The following is a 22,022-nucleotide window of genomic DNA, read 5'->3' on the forward strand; positions in this document are numbered from 1 at the left end:
ACACAGACACAAGGAAAAAATTTAAATCGTCCTCCATTGAAAAGCAGACCATTGCATTTTATCTGTGTGGAAATAATTGAACATTTTTTGATTCCATCCAGAAGAGGGCAGCCATCTGGAGAGACTCGTCCTTAAAATCCTTTGGAGAAGGGAAAGGTGTGTGGAAGGTACTACTTAAAGGCATAGAGCAAGAAAGCAAAGTAGCTTTGAGATAATAACGTCTCTTATTTGCCACATGGATATGCTGCTTCTTGAACCTGAAGTAAGCATATATTCGTATTTTATTAAAACTAGTAGACAAACCTTAAATTTCTTTCCCACAGTGCCAGAGATAACAGTGGCTTCAGTACTAGACTGTTTCTTGGAGGTGGTGTGCATTTAAAATTGTGTGAAATATCCTTAAGGAAATTGCAGCACAAAATGCTTGATGCAAGTGCTAAAATTGCCTTCCCAATTTGCCAGGATTATGTATATTGCTTTGTTTTTCTGAAAGGAAAATGCTGTCCACACATGATATCAGTCACAGGCCAAAGTGTGATGTCTTCATTTACACAGCCAGCCATCAGGGTTTCTGAAAGTTATGCCTGTAAAACTTGACCTCAGGATTTGGCCTTTGCTTCATATTTTATTGCAGAAATGCCAGGCTATTCTTGTGTTGAGCATTTGTCTCGCTTCATTAGAATATCCTCAGATTAGGACTTTGTGGTGGAAAATTTGAAAGAGCATTATCGCCACTGTGACTGTAGTAAATAGCATCAAAACAGAGACATGAAAAGATAGGCTTTTTTTTTTCTTTGCTTAATAGTTAGTGCACACTTGTGTTTAGCATCTCTACAATTGATTCCTTGGTAAGAGCTGCCAGTTTTTTCTTAAAACTGTGGTCACAAAAGCTCATTTGGACACAGTGATCAATACTATATTGCATTTGTACTTAATCTGTATCACAAACACTTATTTCTGACTTGAAGAAATCCTCCTCTTGTACCTTATTCTTGTACCTCTTCAGTTTACATCAGCAGGCTGATACAAGCCAGCAAGAAAGACAGCTGCGACAGTCCCTGGGAGAAAGCACTAGCTTCTATTCTCTTTTCTTATGTTCCCATGTAACCCAAACAAACACCGTTTCTGGCTTTTGGACTACATGCAGCCCTATGGGGCACACTAGCTTTGCACAGAAGAATGCCTGATCCCAGATGGGCTACTATACTTCGAGCCGAGTGGCTGAAAGCATGGCACAGAAGCCATGTATCTTTCTCTTTTAGCAGTGGTATGAAACACAGATTTAAAGAGAAGAGTCTTACTACATGCATGGTTGCTTAACTTTTATCCTCCACAAGGTGAGAATTTTCTTGCTTTGGCAGGTCACTGCATACAAGGTGAGGGACTGGTAGTGTTCAGCTGAGTAAGGGAAAGATGTACTTTGGAATCAGAGAAGCAGAGAATCAGCTGCACAAAGAGAAGTTCTGTGAGCACAGAACTAGTGAATCCTGATTCTCTACAGGTTTGCATCCAGTTATTTCTCTGCCTCTACTACAGTAATTTCAAGTCTCCTGTGATCTCTTGTATGAGCTTCCTTAAACAGTTCCCCCGAAGAGTAAATGAATCCAGTGTGTGCTTGAGTACTGCCATGTAGTGCAGTAATACATTTCGTTTCAGGAAAACAAAAGACCTAAATGAAGAGCAGCACTGTTGAGAGTGATGACTACAGGTAAAAGGTTTTGTGCTCTCCTGAGTGTAGGGCTGTCTGTTCTGACCACTAGGCTGAGTTCAGTGTTGCCCTAAGCCCCACAACAGCAACTGGATCATCACAGCCTCTTCCTTCCACATCAGCACTTGTGTCCAAGAAAGCTGGAGGGTGGAGGAGGCACAATGTATGAAAAAAGTGCCTTATGCTTATGTGGTACGTTTAGGATTGTAAAAGGGCTTGAGGACTGCCGGTAGATTCCTCCTGGAGTCAGTGTATTTTGTGCTGCTGAAAGTCTCAGGGAAGGCTTTTGAGAAGAAGGGGCTGGGCTTTTCTGTCTAGAAGCAACACTCTGAGGAAAAAAGCTGCCCAAAATGATGAAAGGCCTCATTTATTTCTAAAATCTTTGTGGGTTTGGAAGTAACATAGGTGAGTACAGCTGCCATTCCTAAAATCTTGTCACTTTAGAGAGGTGTTGGGTCGCTGAGAAAGGGGCCCACAGGGCATCAAATGTTTTTCAGAGATACTGTAAAAGTGTAGGGGGATGGGGTGAGGTCAACAAGTTTTATTTTCTTCAGAGACACTTATTCACATGTGTGTGTGAACAGTTACATTCAATACTTCCTTGTAATACTAACTCTCTACACGAAAAAAGATACATCAAAAATAACCCACTTCCCCTAGCTGGAGGTGCTTTGGTGTGAATGCAGGAAAAGTTTTAAGCATCTCAAATGAGGCATTCAAAGTGCAAGACAGCGTCTGTTTTACCTAAAAGAATATTTATCATTTCCAGCTTAAAAGATTTCCAGAAAATAGAAAATAGCTATCTTGTGTAAACTTGTCTGAGAGCTCTCTTCCTAAGGCTAAATTGAATGTAAAGAGGTATTAAACTTTTCCCTTAATACTCAGCTGGAGGAAGCTTACCCATGTTTGGCTAAGTAGATGTTAATCGAGAGGTTGGAAGGAAGAATCACAATGCAAATTTTCTTCTTGTGTTAGTTATAAAAAATTTAAAAGTTGATATAGAAACTAAGTGGTCTATTTTGTCTTTGTTAGTTTGTGTAGCGTTACTTTATAGTATTATGTGTATGGTAGAAGTTACTAGAAAAAAGCAGACGCTCACTTGCGGGTCATGAATAAATAGGTCAGACAAACAAGTTCATTACTGATTAACTGTAGAACTCAGTCTCCTGTAAATATTTTCTTAACTGTTTCTGCCACATGGCTTCACAGTTGAGTCGATAACAAATACAGAATGTAGCTTGGGTGCACCCGAAAATTGATCTGTACGTGATGCATTTCCAATACACTGCGATTCAAACCAAGCAGTGATTAGAAACATTCATTTATGGTGAATTATGGAAGTGATTTGCACTAATCTTTTCTTTCTCTTTTGGCTAGTTATGTAGTGCACAGTGGGAAGAAACCATTTTACTAAAAATGAAAGCATCTCAGAAGCCTGAACTTACTAAAAGCAGAACATCTATCAATTGTTCAAGTGCTGTTACAGACAGAATATAATTCTAATGGCAGTGACATACGGACAGAGCAGAGCTATGAGAAAAACTTTACATTACTCTTCAGACTCAGCAGAGATTTTGCCTGGAAAATAGGTAGTGAGTACAAATATTTCTGGAATACACAAGGCCTGCACTTTTGTTGGAATACCTTTTTTATTAATGCTCAGCTATTGGTTGGCAGTGAGGGTCAAACGAGAGCTATTTAAAATATTAAAGTAACTATGGATTTTGAAAATCATCACTCAGATGTTTATTCCATGCTCTTCTGTGAGAGGATAAAAAATTTTAAGATACTCCACTCAGTAGCTGCAAATTTTTCTCCCAGGATGTAGCTTTTTGCACTTGGCTGAACCAGACCTGGGTTGGAGTCTGAATTCTACTTGGAAACCTCAAAGAGTTTGTCAGTCAGAATTCACTAGTTGTGGACTTCTGTATGAGGTTTCTCTCCATGGACAAAAGCTGCTTTGATGCAGTTTTATAAGGAACACACATGGTTTGGTGTGCCTTTCATATTAATTTCCGTGACAGGAGCATTTCAAGAGCTAGTAAAATGCATGCTTCCCCTGTTTTGGGGTTGGGTTCTTTTTTTGACTGGTTATATGCTACTAACAGTGTGCTAGCATTTTCTAAGATCCACAGAGTCTGACAGCAATATCCTTTTTTGGAGGGTATTAGCATTGTCAGTGAAGCTCCTAGCTGTTAAAAGACTCACTCGCCCAATGTTAGTTTGAAATGAGACCATTCTTCAGGAAGTCTGCACCTGTTGCTGGATAGCGAGGCTATCATTTGCAGATTCCCTGAGAAACCGTGGCTTCCAGCATTGCTCCTCTGCTTGCTGCAAAGGATTTGGGACTAGAGAGGAGTATTGATTCTGAAGTAGAATGAGTCCTCTCTGCTCTGATCTGTGAAATGGGCCTCGTTTTCTTGCTCTCTACTGCTCTTCTGCCATGCTCTAATAGAAACTATGTCTCCTTGTCAAAGTCTGGCCTCATCACATGTGCATAATGCGTGCTGAGATAATGAGAATAATTTGCCAGTACGGCTATACTTTGCTTATGACCTTTGGGAGCTGGCAACCGCTCAAGAGATTTTATATCCACAGGGGATGATTAATATAATCTGATCCTTTTTGCCATGTTAGTGGGCAAATGACATATGATCATATCAGAGTTTTTCCTTCTCTCAGGCTTGCAGTACTGAATCTTCATATACAGCAGCAGGTCTCACTGGAGGCACAGGCGAATTGAATACGATGTGTTTCGGAGTCTGACCTGCAATCGCCACAAGGCAGCTGCTTCTTAAGGGACAAGCTTCAGTGGCCCTGAATAGCAAGAGCCTTCGGAACATCACAGGAACTGTGAGCGCTGTGCCAAAGATTCTCCCACAGAAGTATCTTCTTTTTTCAGTGTGCCCTAAAACATTTCAGGGTACCCCTTGACCTTCTGTCATAGAGTCGACCACAAGAGGAGAACTTGGTGCTATGAGGGAAGGCTGCCTCATTACTTAAATCTTGTGGAGAAGACGGGACAAACACTTCATCATTTAAGTTACTAGTATATTTTTTTTTTTAAGTGTAAAATTAGGCTTTACATTAATTATCTTTTCTTACTCATTGGTCTGAACACTGTCAGAAGAGGTCCAGTTTGCTTGGCGCACCTCTTTTTCTATAAACACGCTGCGTAAAACTTCGTTCTTGGGTGCACCGGTTTTGCTGAAAGTTTTTAAGAGAATATTTTTTCTGCAACAGAGACTGAAGTACTAACTAGCAAAACTCTGCCAGGCTATGGAGTTGAGGTAAAAAAAGTAATTTGGTAAAGTTAGCAATTACTCTATGATAACAGGTATTAATTACATGGCTTCTTTAAAGTTCATCTAGGATTTTTCCAAGCTCTGGTACCTGGACAGGCTTTACAATACCAGCGAATTTCTTCAAACACTTAACGCTGTGTAAAAGTTTTCAAGCTACCTGTGCTTTACCGTGCTAGAGGCCGTTCTTTGGGGAGAACCACAGATTTCCTCCCAATCATTCAAGACTTAATTTCCTTAAGTTGAATTCAATCTTTGAAAAAGAATCCCATCTACAGGATTCTCCCTGACTAGTGCTTCTCTCTGTTTCTAAGGTGGAGCACACTTAGGAGTTGCTGTAAAACACAGTTCTGTGTTCCTAGCACTGTGCATGGCAGTAATTAAAAACAGTACTGTTATTCACTCTTTGTATATCAACGCCTGAAAGCGTTAAGATTTGTTAGTCTGTATTCTGTGGTAAATGTACTGGGTTTTTTGTGGGGTTTTTTTCCCATTAAAGATTTAGGAACAGAAAAGAGTCTTTAATGACTACAGCAGAATTAGATTAATAAAAAATGCACTTTGTCCCCAGAAGTGGCAGCAGGAGATAAAATTGACTCAAAGTAATTGAAATAGGGACATTGAAAGCACACCCCTACCCTAATTCCATTTATATCTGTTGTCTGTGAATTTGTCTGGTTCTTTTTTCAGCCTACAGGCACTGTTTGCTTCCACAACTTTTTGCAGCAACAATATCCAGAAGTTCTTTGCCATCTGTTTAAAGTACTTTCTTACACGTGTTCTGAACTGATCTCATGTTAAGTTTCAATGAGTGTCCACAAGTTTCAGTAATGTCACATTTCTTGAACAGCAGTTCCATATTTACCTTACCTACCAGTTTCATCATTTTGTAAACCTTCATCATGTCCTGCCTCACCTTCTTCCTCCCCCATCCAAGGAACCGCAGTCTTTCTAGTCTTTCCTCATAAGGCAGCTGGTTCATCATGTTAATCTCTTTACATGCCTTTCTATGAACCTCTTCTAACTCCACTATGCCCTTCCTGAGACTAGAACCGCACATAGACTCAGCATGTGAATGCAGAGCTGCCCCAAAGTTTCTGTAGGTGATTTCTGAGGCATACGTATTTTCTGAGATGTCTGACATTTGCAAGCAGTGGTGACATCTGATAAAACCATTTTTATGTCCACAGTAGTCAAGCTATCTGTTGCACTAAATGTTCATAAAAAAACGCAAGAAACCCCTTTGCCCATGTGAAGAAATAATTTTGATACTCTGCAAGAGTGTCTTTCTCCTCATTAGTGTTGCTTTAGTGTTGCTTTATGTAAGCCCTTACAAGCTAATCACTACAGGTGCTGTTCTGTCATTTATTCTTATCACAGGGCAATTTTATTTTCAAAACGTTGTTTTAATTGAAAAGGAAAATGTGCTTGAAGAGACTGCCACTTTCTGGGGACACATAGCCTTATATAACTTGATGGAGAGGAACTGTCCAGACCTAGAGACCAGGTTCACAACCATGGAGTGTAAAATGTCTCCTTTCTGCAGTGGCTTTCATTCACTGAAAAGGGCAGTGCAGTCACTTTGTCAGGCTGATTCCTGGGTTTTCTGTTGGTTCAAATTCTGCAGATACTGGCAAGGCCTTTCTGCTTTCACAGTAGTAAGATCAGACGTTGACTGCGGTTTTCCTTCAGGCATGTGAATTACGTCTCAGACTGGACACCAGTCCACCCTACTGAACACCACGTGACTAAGAGAAGCTAGTTCTGTCTCTTTTGGAGGGAGCCCATTTGTTTTTAAGGCAGTTGTCACTAATAATTTTTTAAACTGCCTTTTTCTTACTACATATCAGAATATGAATAATATCTTAAAACATAAGGGTTTTCCCCAGCATTTGTAAGTATTCTCTCGCTATGGGTATGTGTACACACACAAAGGAAAAATTTCAAAGTCTTGCTATGACTGACCCTAGCTTCTGCATTCAGCTGTAGTCCCATCAGTACTATCCAGGGGAGATACAAAGGATGTAGTAGGAAGCCCTGCTATGAAATAAGGAACATAGACTTAACATCAAACTCAGAGTGAGATGCATTTGACTATTGAGGGTGGTACATCTAAAAACACCTTGAAGAATGTGCTCAGTTGGAGGGATCCTGCCCTGACACCAGAAGACTCAAAGGATGGACTTGCTCTTCATCATCTCTGTGTCCAGTACCTTCTTGTCTTTAGTAATAAATCTTAAAGAGGCTTTGGGGGAGGGCTGAAAAGAAGTACAAATGATTTCATTTAAGGGAATGCTCTAAAAGTATTTCATATCATACTTGTCTTCCAGGACCTGAGCTCTGTATTGTGTAACAACCAAAGAACTGGTGAAAGTGTAAAAAGCTGGGACTCCCGGCCAATATTACAACTTGTCTTTACTACTAAAAAAGGCAGTAAACTGGGAGGGTATATCAAAGTGTGAATTGCTCTGCACTTGTCCTCTTTCTTGCACTTGTTTTCTACACATCTTCTGGATGCTCTTGGAGACAGAACTCCAGCCCAGAACTACTTTTGGACTGAGCCAGTGTGGGAGTGTTTATGTATGTTAAGTTGTTCTGCAATAAAAGGCATAGTTCTGTGTGTGAGAAGTATTCTAAGTTGAAAACTGAACGAAGGCACAGCTTTTCAGTTTTGCTATGAGGAAAACTAGGCATGGAGTCAATCTGTGGTAGGTCTGTAACACTCGTGCACCGGGTTTTTCTTTCAATAATACATTGTCTCGTCTTCACAGTGATTTTCACCTCTGTATTGCTGGGTAAATATTCTCAAGAGTCTGCAAAATTAAAATCCCTCAGCCTTTATCAGCAGTGAAATAAAGCTCTCAACTGACTCACTTTTATGCGTCCTGGACGTTCTTGCCTTGTGCGCTGATGTGGGACCACAAGTATTAACAGAGAGGTGAGGGAGACTGGGGAATACAGAGTTTTAGGGAGAAATAATGAAACAGCTGTAGTAGAGATGTGGGAACGCTGCAGAGGATGAGGTGAAGTAGTGGTGGGAGGCCAGGTGAGATGCGGAGAGAGACTCAGGAGAAGCAGAAGGCGCTAGTAATGATGAGTCTGTGTTGGCACAGGGAGAGATTAAAAATGTGCATGTGCTGAATTTTATTTTTGTATGTTGCACAGATCTACATAAATAATAGTATTTTCAGTGGGCTAGCAGGAAGAGGGAGCATCTTGGGGAAAAAAAAACCCTTTTTTTGGCCAAATCACGATAGTGGATCAAGCCTTGAAAATGAGAACAGCGATGCTTTTCAGGGGCACTTTCATGCACCTCCACCCCCAGAAGAGGCTTTGTGGCATTGTCAGTACACTTGCAATACTGTAGAGTGAAAGTACATCTCTGAAAGTCAACCATACAAATCAAAATGCAGGTTTAAGACATGAGGCTGTAGCATTAGTTGAAAATGCGCTCTACATGCACAGGAGGAATCCAAACCAATTTGGGTTTGAGGAAAGCAGGGTTTACTCCAGGACACACTGTGCAGTGTTTGCAGATCATTGGACAGCTCAGTCTAGTACGGATCATGCCTTTTTATGGGGACATTCCAGCTCCAAAGAAAGCAAATTCTTCTGAAACACATTGTCTTAGTTAAACTTTTAATATGTTTTGATATTGCTAGCAGCAGCTTTATATAATGCAGTCATGTAATGCTCAGCAAACAAAAACTTACTCTGTGTGCTATTGAAGAACTGGAGGCTATGGGTGAAGTGGATATATTACCACTATGAGATTTGCACAGTATTTTATACCTGGAATCAATGGGTTAATTACCTTGCCAGCACTGCCTTGGGTCTGGTGAAGTAGAGTGTTTCAATAAGAATGTTGTTCTGGAAGCACTGGGAGAAGGCACGTGTTTTGGCTAGCTCATCTTGAGCCCGGGTTATGAAACTCAATGTGGGCCCTCTTTGGATGGCAGGAAGAACCCCACTTAGACCAGATGATCCCCAAATGAGAGACAGTTACTGGTTTTAACCTGGATATCAATTTATTCCTCCTTTCCTTAATGCAATGCACATGTTACATCCTCTGTCCAAATATGAAGATAAGACTGGAGCAGTCATTGCCATAAAAAGGAGTTTTGATTGTCTGTCCTATGATTGCTGTTTAGAAAAATGTGCAGATAATCAGTATTGCTGAAGGCTCTTACCTCATTTTGTCTTCATTCTTGTAATCTGAAAGACCAAGCTGTGTAGTTGGTGGCTAGACACGGACATGTAGCTGCCTTGCGGGTAGCATCATGCCTGGCTTCTACATGACTATCCAAGATCTGTAGTGTTAAAGGCTCGGTGCTGCATGAGTTCTTGCCATTCTGCCATGTGTCTTGGCACTATTCTCCTTGCTATGCTGTGATTCTTTTGAAATGCTGAACTGCTTATGTCTTAAAACTATTCTTCATTATGCAAGAAGGGAGAGTTGGTATTTTGGGTTTCCCTCTTCTTACTATTCTCCTCAGGACATGCAAATACAATTTTACGTTGTATTTGTCATTCCATAAGCCTTTCCAAAATTTGTATCATTCCAAATGCAAGCCGTCAGATGGCTAAAGTAATTCTGCTTGGAAATTTATCTAGGAATTATAAGTGTTACTATATTAAGAGCAGAACTCAAATTATAAATCTCACATAACACATATGCTTAATGTTTTCTGTAAATAACAGCCACTAAGGAGTTCTGGAGGTCCAGGGTAACGTACAGGATATTCAAAGAGTACTTCCCTTATTCTTCAGCTCTAATCTTGATTTTATGCATGCAGCTCTTTAGGGGGCCCTAAGTAATTGTACAACCTTGTAGTCTGTGTGAAAAGTTGTTTGCAGGCCTTTTTCTTTCTTCATCATGTATTTTCTGTTTACATATGGCCTATCAGTTCCTTAGCCACTTGAATTCTTGAAAATATATACAGCACTGTTCACACACTGCCCTTTTGGAATGAAACTGTTTAGCTCTGCTAAAGAGGAAAGGGCATTAGTTACCTGCCGTTTGCATGGGATGCTGGAGAATAGGGAGGTACTGAATTGGAGGTTGTCATCCATATTCTTGGTTGTTAGTAGATTGTCAAACAAATCATCATCCATGTTTGTAAATCTTAACTTCTAGATTATTCAGGGCATTCTCCAGGTAAAGCAGAAAGAAAGAGTGATGTAGGACCATGTTCACAAGGTGGTGGAAACCACTGTTACTTGACTGAAGCTTAACTTAAGCATGGGGAAGGCAGGGCATGTAAAGACTGACCAGTGCTGGAGTGGAATTGAACTGTTCATCTCTATTTTTAAATGTCTCCCTTTCTTTTAGAATTATATTTAACATTGTAATGCCTTTAGGTGTCTAGCATTTAAATTATTAGCATTTACATAGTGCATTGATGAGAGACTGCAAACCAAGTTCTAGCATGACTGGCAAAGAAAGTATGTATGTAAGAGGTGACTGACAGCAACTTGTCCCACTCTGCTAAGTTTCTTCTGTGACTTCTGTGTCAAAAGCGAGTTTTTCAAAACCTCCAGCTCCCTTAATTTTTTAACCTGCTTGCTGGGAACAAGAAAATTTCTCTTTCCCAGCTTTCTCCGTTTCACATTGCCCTTATTGCAAGGAAGAGCTGAGTGAAAAGGAGAAAAACCCAAACCAGAACAAAAAAAAAAAAACCAACACAACCTTCATTCCAGAGTCAAATTTGCAATGAGAATCTTTGAGTCTATTTTTGTCCAATTCCATTTGGACAAAATTCAAGAATTTGATTTTTCCCATTGCTTTAGTTTGTACTCTGGTTGACTCTGAAAGCACAGGCTGAAACCAATGCTGAACCACAAAATTCAATTAAAACACAGGGAGTAAGCAGGGAGAAGAAATCAATGGGTGGATTATTCTATCAGCTGCTGTTCCCATGATCTTCTTATCTTATCCTGCACTACTAGAAGGGCTGTTGGGAAGTGGAGTCATTGTAAAATCAGATCAAACTGCTGCATCTCTCAGCACATAGCAGAAAATTGGATCAATAGCACGAGCCTATTCTTTGCTTTCCTTCTAAGCAGCTGGACTGCCAAATCTATCCATAGTATAGAGGCTAATCTGTTTTTTAAATCCTCTGCTCTCCCACTGTGAAGTTAAACAACAGTACCCGAAACAAGCCTCTTAGGTATATATTTTACTGCTGTTACATGCATCTAGTAACTGAGTCAGATATTTGAAACAGGAACGTTTATCAGTCATGAAATTACCTGTGTGCCTATCAAAAAAGAAAATCTAAGGCAGGAGGGAAACTTTCTAAAATCGCAATATTTAATTTTTAATTTCTTGCTACATCTATCTCACTTTTCCAGGTAGAGTATTATAGCAGCACTTCTGAAGTTTCACATCAAGGGTCCTAGAGACCAGTGAAAGTTAACAGAAAGAAGAGAACATGTTCCTGAGCTAGTATGAGCTGTCTTAAAAACCACCTATTGGTATAGGGAGTTTTATTTAAATAGATTGACAGTCTTCATTATGAAAAGGCAATAAGTGAAATATGTGCTTTCAATTTTTTTTTTTTAATTCCCCTTGTATTCACTAATTATATTAAATTGGTTTACTGATGGAAAACATGTGGTGTAAGCCTGTATGGATAGTCCTAAATTCATGGAATGGCCAGAACACTGGGGGAAAAAAGGATTGCTGGTGACTCTCTTCAAAAAACTCAGTATTACGTATCTGCACTGTGCTGCAGAGCAACAGACTTCATGTGTCTTTGGTGATAAACAGACTGAAACATTTCACTCTAGTAAATGCAATTCAGAAATTCCTGTACCTGAAATAATTGCTACATCATAATACCTATTTTGTAGTTACACATTTCTAGTTCTGATCCTTCATTCTCTACTTGAATCTTGGTCTCTTTGAAGGTTTGGTATTTTTAAATGAGTTCCAGTGGAAGATACCAATCTTCTGCTTTTGAAGTATTTGGGGTATTTGGGATGCGAGATGGCCTGTGACATTGTGTAGTGATATACTCCATTCATAGACTCTCCTGTGTACTCAGAAAATATGCCAATGAGAGTAATATCAGTGTCTGCTTACAGAAATAGATGAATAGACATAATGAACGGTTGCTCTAGGTGGTTTGAATGGCTTCCTGATCATTCATTCTCTCTTAAGCACCTACAAGCAACCATGAACATGTCTTCATTTCTGCAGTTCTCTCAATATACTTATTTTTGTAGCAGAGAGGGAGAGATGGAAAATCCTCTGTGCAGTAGCCACAGAAGCTTGATCTGCCACTGAGCAGGCATGTGGCCAACTGGATACATTGGCATATATGCAGACAGCCGAAAGGACAGATGTATCAAATCAGATTTATAAGGTCAGTTTTCCCAGCCAATAAAGTCCAGATTGCTGTCTGCCCTGTTATAACCTTCCTGTGTTTAAATGGATGTGAAACAGATAATCCAGCCTTTGGCGGGAACAACACTGATAAAACACAAACATTATTTCTGTAGCCACATAAGATTATTTTTTCAATTCAGCAGAAAGTAATTGCCTTGAAGATTGTTAAAGAGGTCACAGTATTTTTATACTGGTTGTGTGTGAATAAAAATGTTCTCAGTCCAGGGGAGGGGACAGAGTATGTTTATTTAGTAGACTATGGCAGAAGAGAAATTTACATCTTACTGTAATGCAGCAATGGCAGATATGTCCCGAGCAAACATATGTAAAAGGTATCTACTCTTCAAACACTGTAAATCAGCCCATGCTATTGTGAGCTTTGTGACCAATATGGACAAAATGCCAATTACAGTTTCACGAACAGAGTATATTTGAAGTGTAAATGAAAGAACCATCTGTAGTCTATGCTGCTGCTGTACTGTCAGGTGGAACTGATTCCATCTTTCTAAGGTGTTTTGAGTTTTGTAAGTATGAAAATCCAGAAAGGATCGTGAGAGCAGTGAACTCAAATGCCCTTGGCACAAAGAATGGTCCTGAGCCCTAGAACAGGCTGGTGTTTCTTCCACATGCCAGCCTGAAGGTTCCCACTGCATCACCCTGCGACTGTGACAGCAGAACCCAGGGCTGTGTGGTGTGTGATTCCTCACAAGCATGCTGCTGAAACATTAGGGAAAAAGTGGGTGGCGTGGATTTAGCCACAGCATGTAATGCTAGTCCGGGAAATGCCGGTTTAAGTTAAAAATGGCATGTGCACACCCACACAGACTGTCTCTTGAAGGGCCAGTTGTATCTGTTTAAGAGATTGTTCTATAGAATAGGACAATATTTTGAGAACTTTTCATCCTACCATTTGTAATGATAACTGAGCATGTTATTTTCCCGTACCTGTAAAATTAAATGGAAATGTCACATTATGATGGTGCTGTATTGGTTATCTCCAGTATAGCTGTCTGAAACATCAAGTTGCCTTTTTTTGCTTTATTTTCAGTAAAACAAAGCAGTTTTCCAGTCTGTAAGATTCTTTCGCTCAGCAAACAAGCCTAAATTCTTTCAAAATTGTTGTTTGAATTTTTATTTACTTATCCTATGGGAAAAATGCAAATTAAAATATGAACATTATATGCAAGACACTTCAAGAAGATACTGAAATTCAATAGTAAAAATAGCGTTCTGATGGGAATATATTAAATAGCATTGAACATAAAGGCTCATTGGCAGTGTCAATTGCCAGCTGCAAAAACATACAGTATTAGGATGGGAAACATACTAAGAAGAAGCAGGCACTTGGGAAGAATACATTAGTAAAAATGCTATTTTTATTTAAAGGTCTATACAGTCAAAGTTCATCTGCCAGTGTTTTCTAAAGATTAGGATTTCAGTGACATTGAAACTTTTGAACCAAACATGTTCCTGGAGTCGTATTGTCCTCACTAGAATCGAATGAGAAGAAACTAATGCATTATATTAAAACTTATTCTTGTTGTGGACTTCAAAAGCTGCTTTTTTTTCCCCAGATTTTTGTTTTGCATTCTAAGACTGCAAAAGGAAGTGATAATTAGTGCCCCTAGAAAGTGTCAGGTTATGTTGATTGTTAAAGCCATTAGGCCACACTGGAAACTATTATAGAAAAGAAACAGCAAAGACAGATTATTCAGATTTTAAGTTTTACATAGCTGACACTGAAGTGAAATGGTCAGTATGGCACCATCACAGTCGAAATGCATCGCTTTGCAAAACTTGACCTTGCCCATTTCTGTTGTAGCTCATGCAATGCGAAGAATGGATTTGGCTGACGTGACAAACGCTTTCATAGACAACTTGTCTCACGCCTTCTTTTGTCATGCTGGACCTTGTGTCGGATCTGTGAGAGATTCCTTACCTAAACTAGTGTTTTCCTTCACCTGCTGCAAAGAGGGCTTCCAACACTTTTCTTTGGGAGAGTTGTCAGGTGTGACTTTGTCCAGTTTCTCTGAGAAGAGACTCCTGTACTCATAGAGTCATAGAATGGTTTTGGTTGGAAAGGACCTTAAAGATCATCTAGTAATAGATGATAGCCTCCTGTAGTATCTTCTGAGAGCTTTCTAGCATTTAGAGTTCTTTTGTACTGAGGTGGAGATGTGTTAAATTGAAGCATTTGTCTAACTTTTCAAACAGCTTTAGATTCAAATGTGTTTATATTAGAAATCAGAGCTCTCAGTCTGTATTTCTCAGACTGTGGTCTGCAGCAGGCACTTTCAGAAGACCATTCTTTTTCAAGTTGCCATCTCCCACTCGAGCAGGTCCGTGTCCTTCTGCTGTTGGTGCCCCCAGAGCTGGACCCAGCACTGCAGGGGGGTCTCACGAGAGCAGAGCGGAGGAGGAGAGTTGCCCCCCTTGACCTGCTGGCCACACTGCTCTGGATGCAGCCCAGCACACGGGTGGCTTTCTGGGCTGCCAGCAGCCATTGCTGGCTCACAGTCAGTTTTCCACCCACCAGCACCCCCAAGTCCTTCTCCTCGGGGCTGCTCTCCATCCAGTCCTCGCCCAGGCTGGGTTTGTGCCGGGGATTGCCCCGACCCGTGGGCAGGACCTTGCCCTTGGCCTCGTTGAACTCCATGAGGTTTGCCCGTCCCCCCTCTCCAGCCTGTCCAGGTCCCTCTGGCTGGATCCTTCCCTCAGCGTGTCCCCGCACCACACAGCTCGGTGTCGGTGGGAACGTGCTGAGGGTGCCTCGATCCCACTGTCCGTGTCCCAACCCCGACCCCTGAGGACGCTGCTCGTCACTGCTCTCTGAGTTGACCGCAACTCTTTGAGAGCCGCCATCCAGCCGGTTCCTGATCCACCGAGTGCTCCATCCATCAAATCCACGTCTCTCCAGTTTAGAGACAAGGATGTCATGGGGGGCAGTGTCAGATGCTTTGCACAAGTCCAGGTAGATGACGTCAGTTGCTCTTCCCTTGCCCACCAGCGCAGTAACCCCATTGTAGAACGCCACCAAATTCGTCAGGCAGGATTTGCCCTTAGTGAAGCCATGATGGCTGTCACCAGTCACCTCCTTATTTTCCATGTGCCCCAGCACAGCTCCCAGGAGGATCTGCTCCATGATCTTGCCGGGTGCAGAGGTGAGACTGACTGGCCTGTAGTTCCCTGGGTCATCTTTTTTTTCCCTTTTTAAAAATGGGGGGTTATGTTTCCCCATTTCCAGTCAGCAGAAACCTCACCAGACTGCCGTGACTTCTCAAATATGATGGACAGTGGCTGAGCCACTTCATCCGCAGGACCTGCAGATGCATCTCATCAGGTCCCATGGACTTGTGCACCTTCAGGTTCCTTAGATGGTCTCGAACCTGACCTTCTCCTACAGTCAGCAGTTCTTCATTCTCCCAGTCCCTGCCTTTGCCTTCTGCATCTTGGGTAGTGTGGCTGAAGCCCTTGCAGATGAAAACTGAGGCAAAAAAGTCATCAAGTACCTCAGCTTCTCCATATCCCAGATAACCTAGTTTCCCATTTCCTTACAGAGAGGGCCCACATTTTCCTCAGTCTTCCTTTTATCACCAACATACTGACATTTCTTGTTGCCCTTGACGTCCCTGGCCAGATCTAACTCTGTCAGGACTTTGGCCTTCCTAACCAGATCCCTGCCTGCTCCGACAGTTTCTGTGTATTCTTCACAGGCTGTCTGTCCTTGCTTCCACCCTCTGTACACTTCCTTTCTAATGTTTGAGCTTGTCCAGGAGCTCTTTGTTCATCCATGCAGGCCTCCTGGCATTCTTACCTGACCTCCTCTTTGTTGGGATGCATCACTCCTGAGCTTGGAGGAGGTGATCCTTGAATATCAACCGGGTTTCTTGGGCCCCTCTTCTCTCCAGGGCTTTATCCCATGGTACTCTGCCAAGCAGATCCCTGAAGAGGCCAAAGTCTGCTCTCCTGAAGTCCAGGGTAGCGAACTGGCTGTGTGTCCTCCTCGCTGCCCTCAGGATCTTGAACTCCACCATTTCATGGGGGTGGTTGAAGACCCCCAAGAGGACCAGGCCTTGTGAATGTGGGGCTGCACCTATCAGTCTGTCGAGGGCCTCATCTACTCGGTATATATTGAGTAATATATACCGGTAATAATGAGAAAGGAAAGACTAGTAACAGTCCATCTATTTGGGCCCAGTAGTTTTAAGATGATGTTCTCTGAATACCTCAGAGTCAGAATAGCTTTGCTTTTAATTATATATGGACTAGTACTGTGTCCCAGTAAATGCTGGATGGAAAATTTGGCAGTATTTTGTTTCCTAGTGATTTAGCAGACATGATAGCATAAACTTGCATGCATCTCCAGCACCTCAAATCTGCTACAACACACTGCTCTTTCTCTTCCTGAACATTTATCCCAGTGGAAAGAACAAGTGTTTGTAATGTGATGCAACAGTTTCATCAGGAGAAGTCAGAAATAATTGTTTTAGCAAACTTTAGCTAGAGGCTGGGCTGCTGGCATCTTGGAAGAGAATGGGAAATAAATCTCATGCAGTTGGGTAAAGAATCAGTGACAGATTCTGTGCAAGAAGGTGCTTGCACCACAGAAGAAAAAAGAGCTTCTGTCCTTTATCTTGTGTGCCTGTGGTTACAGTTGTTCCATTAATTTTTGTGATGTAAATGTTAAGTGCATGGTGAAGATTACTTCAAAAGTCTTTTCCGTTTTCTTATTTCCCTTCCTTTAGTTGAATGGAGGAGGTAGTTACGGAATTGCCAACAAACTCTGTGAGGACCAGATAATTAATAAGGTGATAGTACACAAATGTCAGACTTCATCAAATTAATCCCAGGACAGTCACCCGGATGTATTTATAGCAGATAATCTAAACAGAAACATAACGTTCTAATCTCTGTCATGGTGACTCGGGAACCAGATGCAGCAATGCATCCATTTTAACCTTAAGGCAAAGCATCAGCATCTGTTACCTAGATGTTTAAGACAATGTTTTGAACATACTGCTTTTATTTTTATTACAATTGCAATCACATTTCACAGTATTCAGCTGTCCCATGAAATTCTTAAAAGTAAGAACAGTAAGCAGTGTAAAACATGGAATCATTTCAGATGCAGTCAGAGCAATTAAGGAAGTTAAGGATAGTAAACCTGATGTACAGCATTCTCTGGTTTTCTTTGGATGCTGTTTCTGGTAAAGGAGAAGTCTATTGTCCAGAGCATAACTGTGGCTCTTCAGAAATTATTAGACTGAAATGTAAGTATCTGGGTATGTATCACAGGTTGCTGGAGTGTATTTCTTTTTCATCGTTTTATTGTGGGTGAAGTGGTTCTGTGGTCTGCAGCCCTCCAGACACAGCAACTGTGGATTTTTGTTCCTTTTTTTGGATACTCTGAAGTTATGCTGCTTCTTACTTGTATATGCTGTTTAATGAAGGGAAATCTGCAGTGTCTTCCACTTAGAAAAACAAAGGATGATTGCCTCTGTTTAAAGTCTGCACTCATCCTTACAGACAAGAAAAAACAAAGAACGGAGTGGCATTTCTGAGGATTTAATATCCTGAGGAACAGTGACTTTCCTTCTACAAAATTAAGCTGCAGTGTAGCAGATCACCAGGTTCACCTTTTGATAGACTGGTATATTTTAGCTATCTAGCATTAGCAAGTAATTCCCTATAGTCATTCCTTTGAAAAGAAAAGTAAGATTCACTGACTGCCACTAGGGGATGAGAACAAATTCCATATAGTGCCTGAAATGTTGCCCACAGATCCATCAGTGTACGATTTATTCTCAGATAGTGTCATGTTTCACCTTTATTGCTCATTTGATTGTTTTCAAATTTTAGGCTTTAAATATGCCAGGATGGTTAATAAGTAGGCTCAGGGAATTAATGTCAAATAATAAGTTCTCCAGAGAGGGGTAAAGAAACCCAAACTTCACTCTTGGCGGGGCGGGGCATGACTCCATGACACAAAAAAGAAACAGAATGTTAATTCAAATACCAAACAAAACCACGGCAGAAAGTTCTCAGACCAAGACTCCCAGAGGACACAGACACATAACTACAAAATAAATACTAAGGAATCTTGGACATAAAAAAGTTCTATAAAAATACAATGCTGGAAAAAATACCACCTCCCATCCAGCCCAGATAACAGGTGACATTTTGTGTGGTCTTTCATATTCAAAAGACTTTACATAAAGAGCCAGATTCAGAGATCAGAAGAATTGGAGGGCTAAGTTTCATCACCTAATTTTAAAATAACGATGTGGAAAAACCTCTGCATATCTACTGCACTACCATAAGCTGTCATCTTACTCTTTTAAAGTTAATTAAGCCCCTAGAGATGCAGCAATCTTGGAAAGGCTTAGCTGTTTAGTATACAGAGCCAGGAGGCTCTGAAATGAAGTGGTTGCCTTCCCTGGGCTTCTCAGTAGCTAAATCGGATCAGATTCTAGAAATGTGTTAGTCACCCCTCACGAATCCCAAATGGATTGCATCCAACAAATGTTCTCAGAATATGGTTAACACTGGCCTGTAGGTTAGAGGACCTTAGAAACAATGGGGTGGGCACTGCTTTGCTCTGGTCTGCACTAGTGCCTGCTCCTAACATAAGAGGTTGGCAGGTAGAAACCCTCTCTCAGAAGATGGGAGATGTGGGTTATTATGTTTTTACAGAAAGAAGTAATTCACCTTGTGCCTCCTGCTTCTTGAGGAAGTGCAATAAAACTGAGGCAGTATGCTGTAGTGCAAGCAGTTGCATTCACTGCCACATTACCAGTGAATGAGGGCTGTAGAGAATTTTGAAAATGAAATTGCAGGTGCTTACTACTGAGAGAGTCATTCCAGGCTGTGAATCCTACATGGTTCCTTACAGGCTTGAGTAAAATACCCAATTCCCAGCAAGCTGTAAGATTTCAGATGTGCTCTAGCCTCATTGTCACTTTTTGGGTAGTCTTTGCTGTTTAGACTGAGCCAGTTAAACTTCCCTCCGTGTGGCATGATCATTGCTCGGGAGTGCCTTGTTCCCCACGTGTTGTGGTACATTTAATCTTAAGACATGGTTCTGAATTCTGCTGTTGAGATCAACCATGCAAAACTTAGGTGTTTCAATGATGGGTTTAAAATTGTCTGGAAAGATTTAAAGTGAAGCCACATAGAATTTGGTAGAACTATGGTTATTTACATCAGCTGAGAAACTTCCCTGTAAATTACTGGCAACACAGGTAAATTTTGATATCGCTGGGTTTTGTGAATTTAGTTGTTTACTGATTTATCTTCCTCACAAACATATGTATAAAATTACAGAGTAGAATTGAAGTTCGTAATTTTATGAAATCTGTTTTCCTCACAAAATGTAAGAGCGGAGAAAGCGGAGGACTCCAGAATTCCCCTTCACTTGCCTCTCCTGTTGTTCTCCTCTCTTCCCCTTCCCCTTGCCCTTGCCCTTGCCCTTTCCCTTCCTCTTTCTTTCTGCCACAGTATATGAACTACAGCTGTAGGCTGTGGAGGAATACAAGTGTCTTTCTCTGAGGAGACACCATTAGTTTCCACTTACTGACAAAGCATAATTCAGAGACTTTGTGCAATCTGCAGATTTATGAATCAGCTGTAAAACCAGTTATCTTCAGTAAAAATTACTCCTCAGTCTCTCTGACTATGAACAGGAAATTTACTATTTGTTCTAGTTAGTGACAAAAGCAATGTACTGCTAAAGCATGTTTGTTTCTTCACTTTCAAGTAAAATTTCACTTGTCCTTAGTGTGATGTCTCCATGAACTGAACTTGTTTTGGTGACAGGTAAACTGTCATATATGCATAGCTATAAATATTCAATGTTGCTATGTAAACTATAACTACATACAGTAGTACATGTCTCTCTTGCTTAACTTTTCTTGTTTAACTAAGTTCTGTAGGTAATGTAACAGTATATATTAAAACTACAACAAATTCTGACTGAGCGAGCACTCCCTAGTTATACTTCTCTTCGACGTACTTGAATTCCACGTTTGCAGTATGCTTATCCTTCAGTAGAAGCCTGTGGTATTGAAGACAGAGCTGCAGAGCAGGGAGTAAGCTACCCTTGCTTGTTTGGAGTAGAAGTCACGTAGTTACTGCTGAACAACTGATGTGCAAAGTCCTGTTTATGCTAAAGGCTGGTAATGGGAAATGCACTTAAACAGAACTAAATAAAAACATTATAAAATTTTCTAGTCTGAAATTGTATCAGAATCATAATGATGTATTTCAGAAACCACATTTCGGTACTGAAACCACTAGTCTGTCACGGTCTATGAGAGTAGAGTCCTTACGCATTGAAATGAATGGTTTAGAAGGTAGGCAACAAGATGTGATGAAATAGTCAATTTCGAGGAAGTCCTGCAGGGGTCTTGGACCCAGGCTCCTCAGCATTCCTAAGGGTAGGCTCTAGTCTTCAGCCTCCCTGAGGAATTACGATGTTGTTACACTATGTGTCAAATGAAATGAAAGATAAAGGTCAACGTAGGTAATGTGAAATAATCCCCCAGGATAAAAAAAACCCTCAAAAACCTAATTTTACATTTATAGTAATTGGCTCTGAGCTGACTATTAAAAATCAGGAAAAATTCCTATAATAGTCATTGGAGGTTTTTGCTTTTAAGTTAGTCTGTAACGGTGAAAAAAAGTAAGACTTGCAGAATAAATTCTGTCACTGTAAAAATTCCCCATGCTCACATGTGCAGTTTTCATTCCACTGCTTCAGCAGGAAGATAGTAGAACTGGAAAAGGTTTAAAGAAGGTTAAGAAGGACAATGAAGAGTATGTGATTATTTTTCATGCAGAAGCAGCCTAATAAATTGAACACTTATAGGCTGGAAAGGAGTAAAATAATGAGGAAAAAGGGAGAGATCTGAGAGAGTTCTGTTGAGTCATGAGAGACATTGCAAAGCTAATGCTAGTGTGCTTTCTACGACATGAGAACTAGGGGGCAACAAAAGCCACTCTCAGAGTAAAGAGAAGATGACTGTTCTTCCCATTGCTGTAGAATGTTGTGAAAATGGGAAATTTGTATGTGTTCAAGGGAAAATTAACACATTCCTGGAAAGGAAATCCAGGGAGGACCAGTGCTGTCTTCTGATTTAAGAAACCCCTAAAATGCAAGTTTGTGGAAGGTGAGAGAATATTCTGGAGCCCTTTAATACATGTATAGCCTAATCTTACACACTTGCATGGTTACCCTTTAGACATTATTGTAGGAAGCAAGATATTTAGCTAAACAGATGTTTGGTCTGGTTCACTACTTATGTGAAGGCACTTTGTGTTGGAGGGAAGTTAAACGTTTGTAACGTTTTACTTTCCACAGTGTAATACAGAATTTATTGAAAAAGGAAGTCCAGTTATGAATTTTGTGGCTTTTACATTGAACGAGACGGTTGAAAGTGGACATTTTCTTTCCATTCTAGGTTTTTGCCTTTTGCCCACAGAGGTTTGAGTGGAGGAGGGAAACCCTGCTTTTGTGTTGGTTGTTTACATGCAGCTTTTATTCAGTTCTGGACAAACAGTGCACCGGCACTTAAAGATGTGAGTAGAGAGCAGTTGGCTACCTGAGATATCTGTGACTGTC

General features: G+C 40.7%; 1 protein-coding gene across 6 annotated transcripts in view; it reads left to right on the plus strand.

The window, feature by feature from the left end:
- The window catches only part of LOC141934623 (uncharacterized), a 141,869-nt gene that overhangs the window by 96,599 nt on the left and 23,248 nt on the right, over nucleotides 1–22,022 (plus strand). For all 6 annotated transcript variants that reach the window (XM_074850235.1, XM_074850241.1, XM_074850236.1 and 3 more), the window contains one exon: nucleotides 21,862–21,979. In XM_074850235.1, the coding sequence (XP_074706336.1) occupies nucleotides 21,862–21,979 (118 nt within the window). The remainder of the gene's footprint in view (nucleotides 1–21,861; nucleotides 21,980–22,022) is intronic.

The sequence above is a fragment of the Strix aluco genome, chromosome 25 (genome assembly GCF_031877795.1).
Source record: "Strix aluco isolate bStrAlu1 chromosome 25, bStrAlu1.hap1, whole genome shotgun sequence".
NCBI classification, from domain to species: Eukaryota; Metazoa; Chordata; class Aves; order Strigiformes; family Strigidae; genus Strix; species Strix aluco.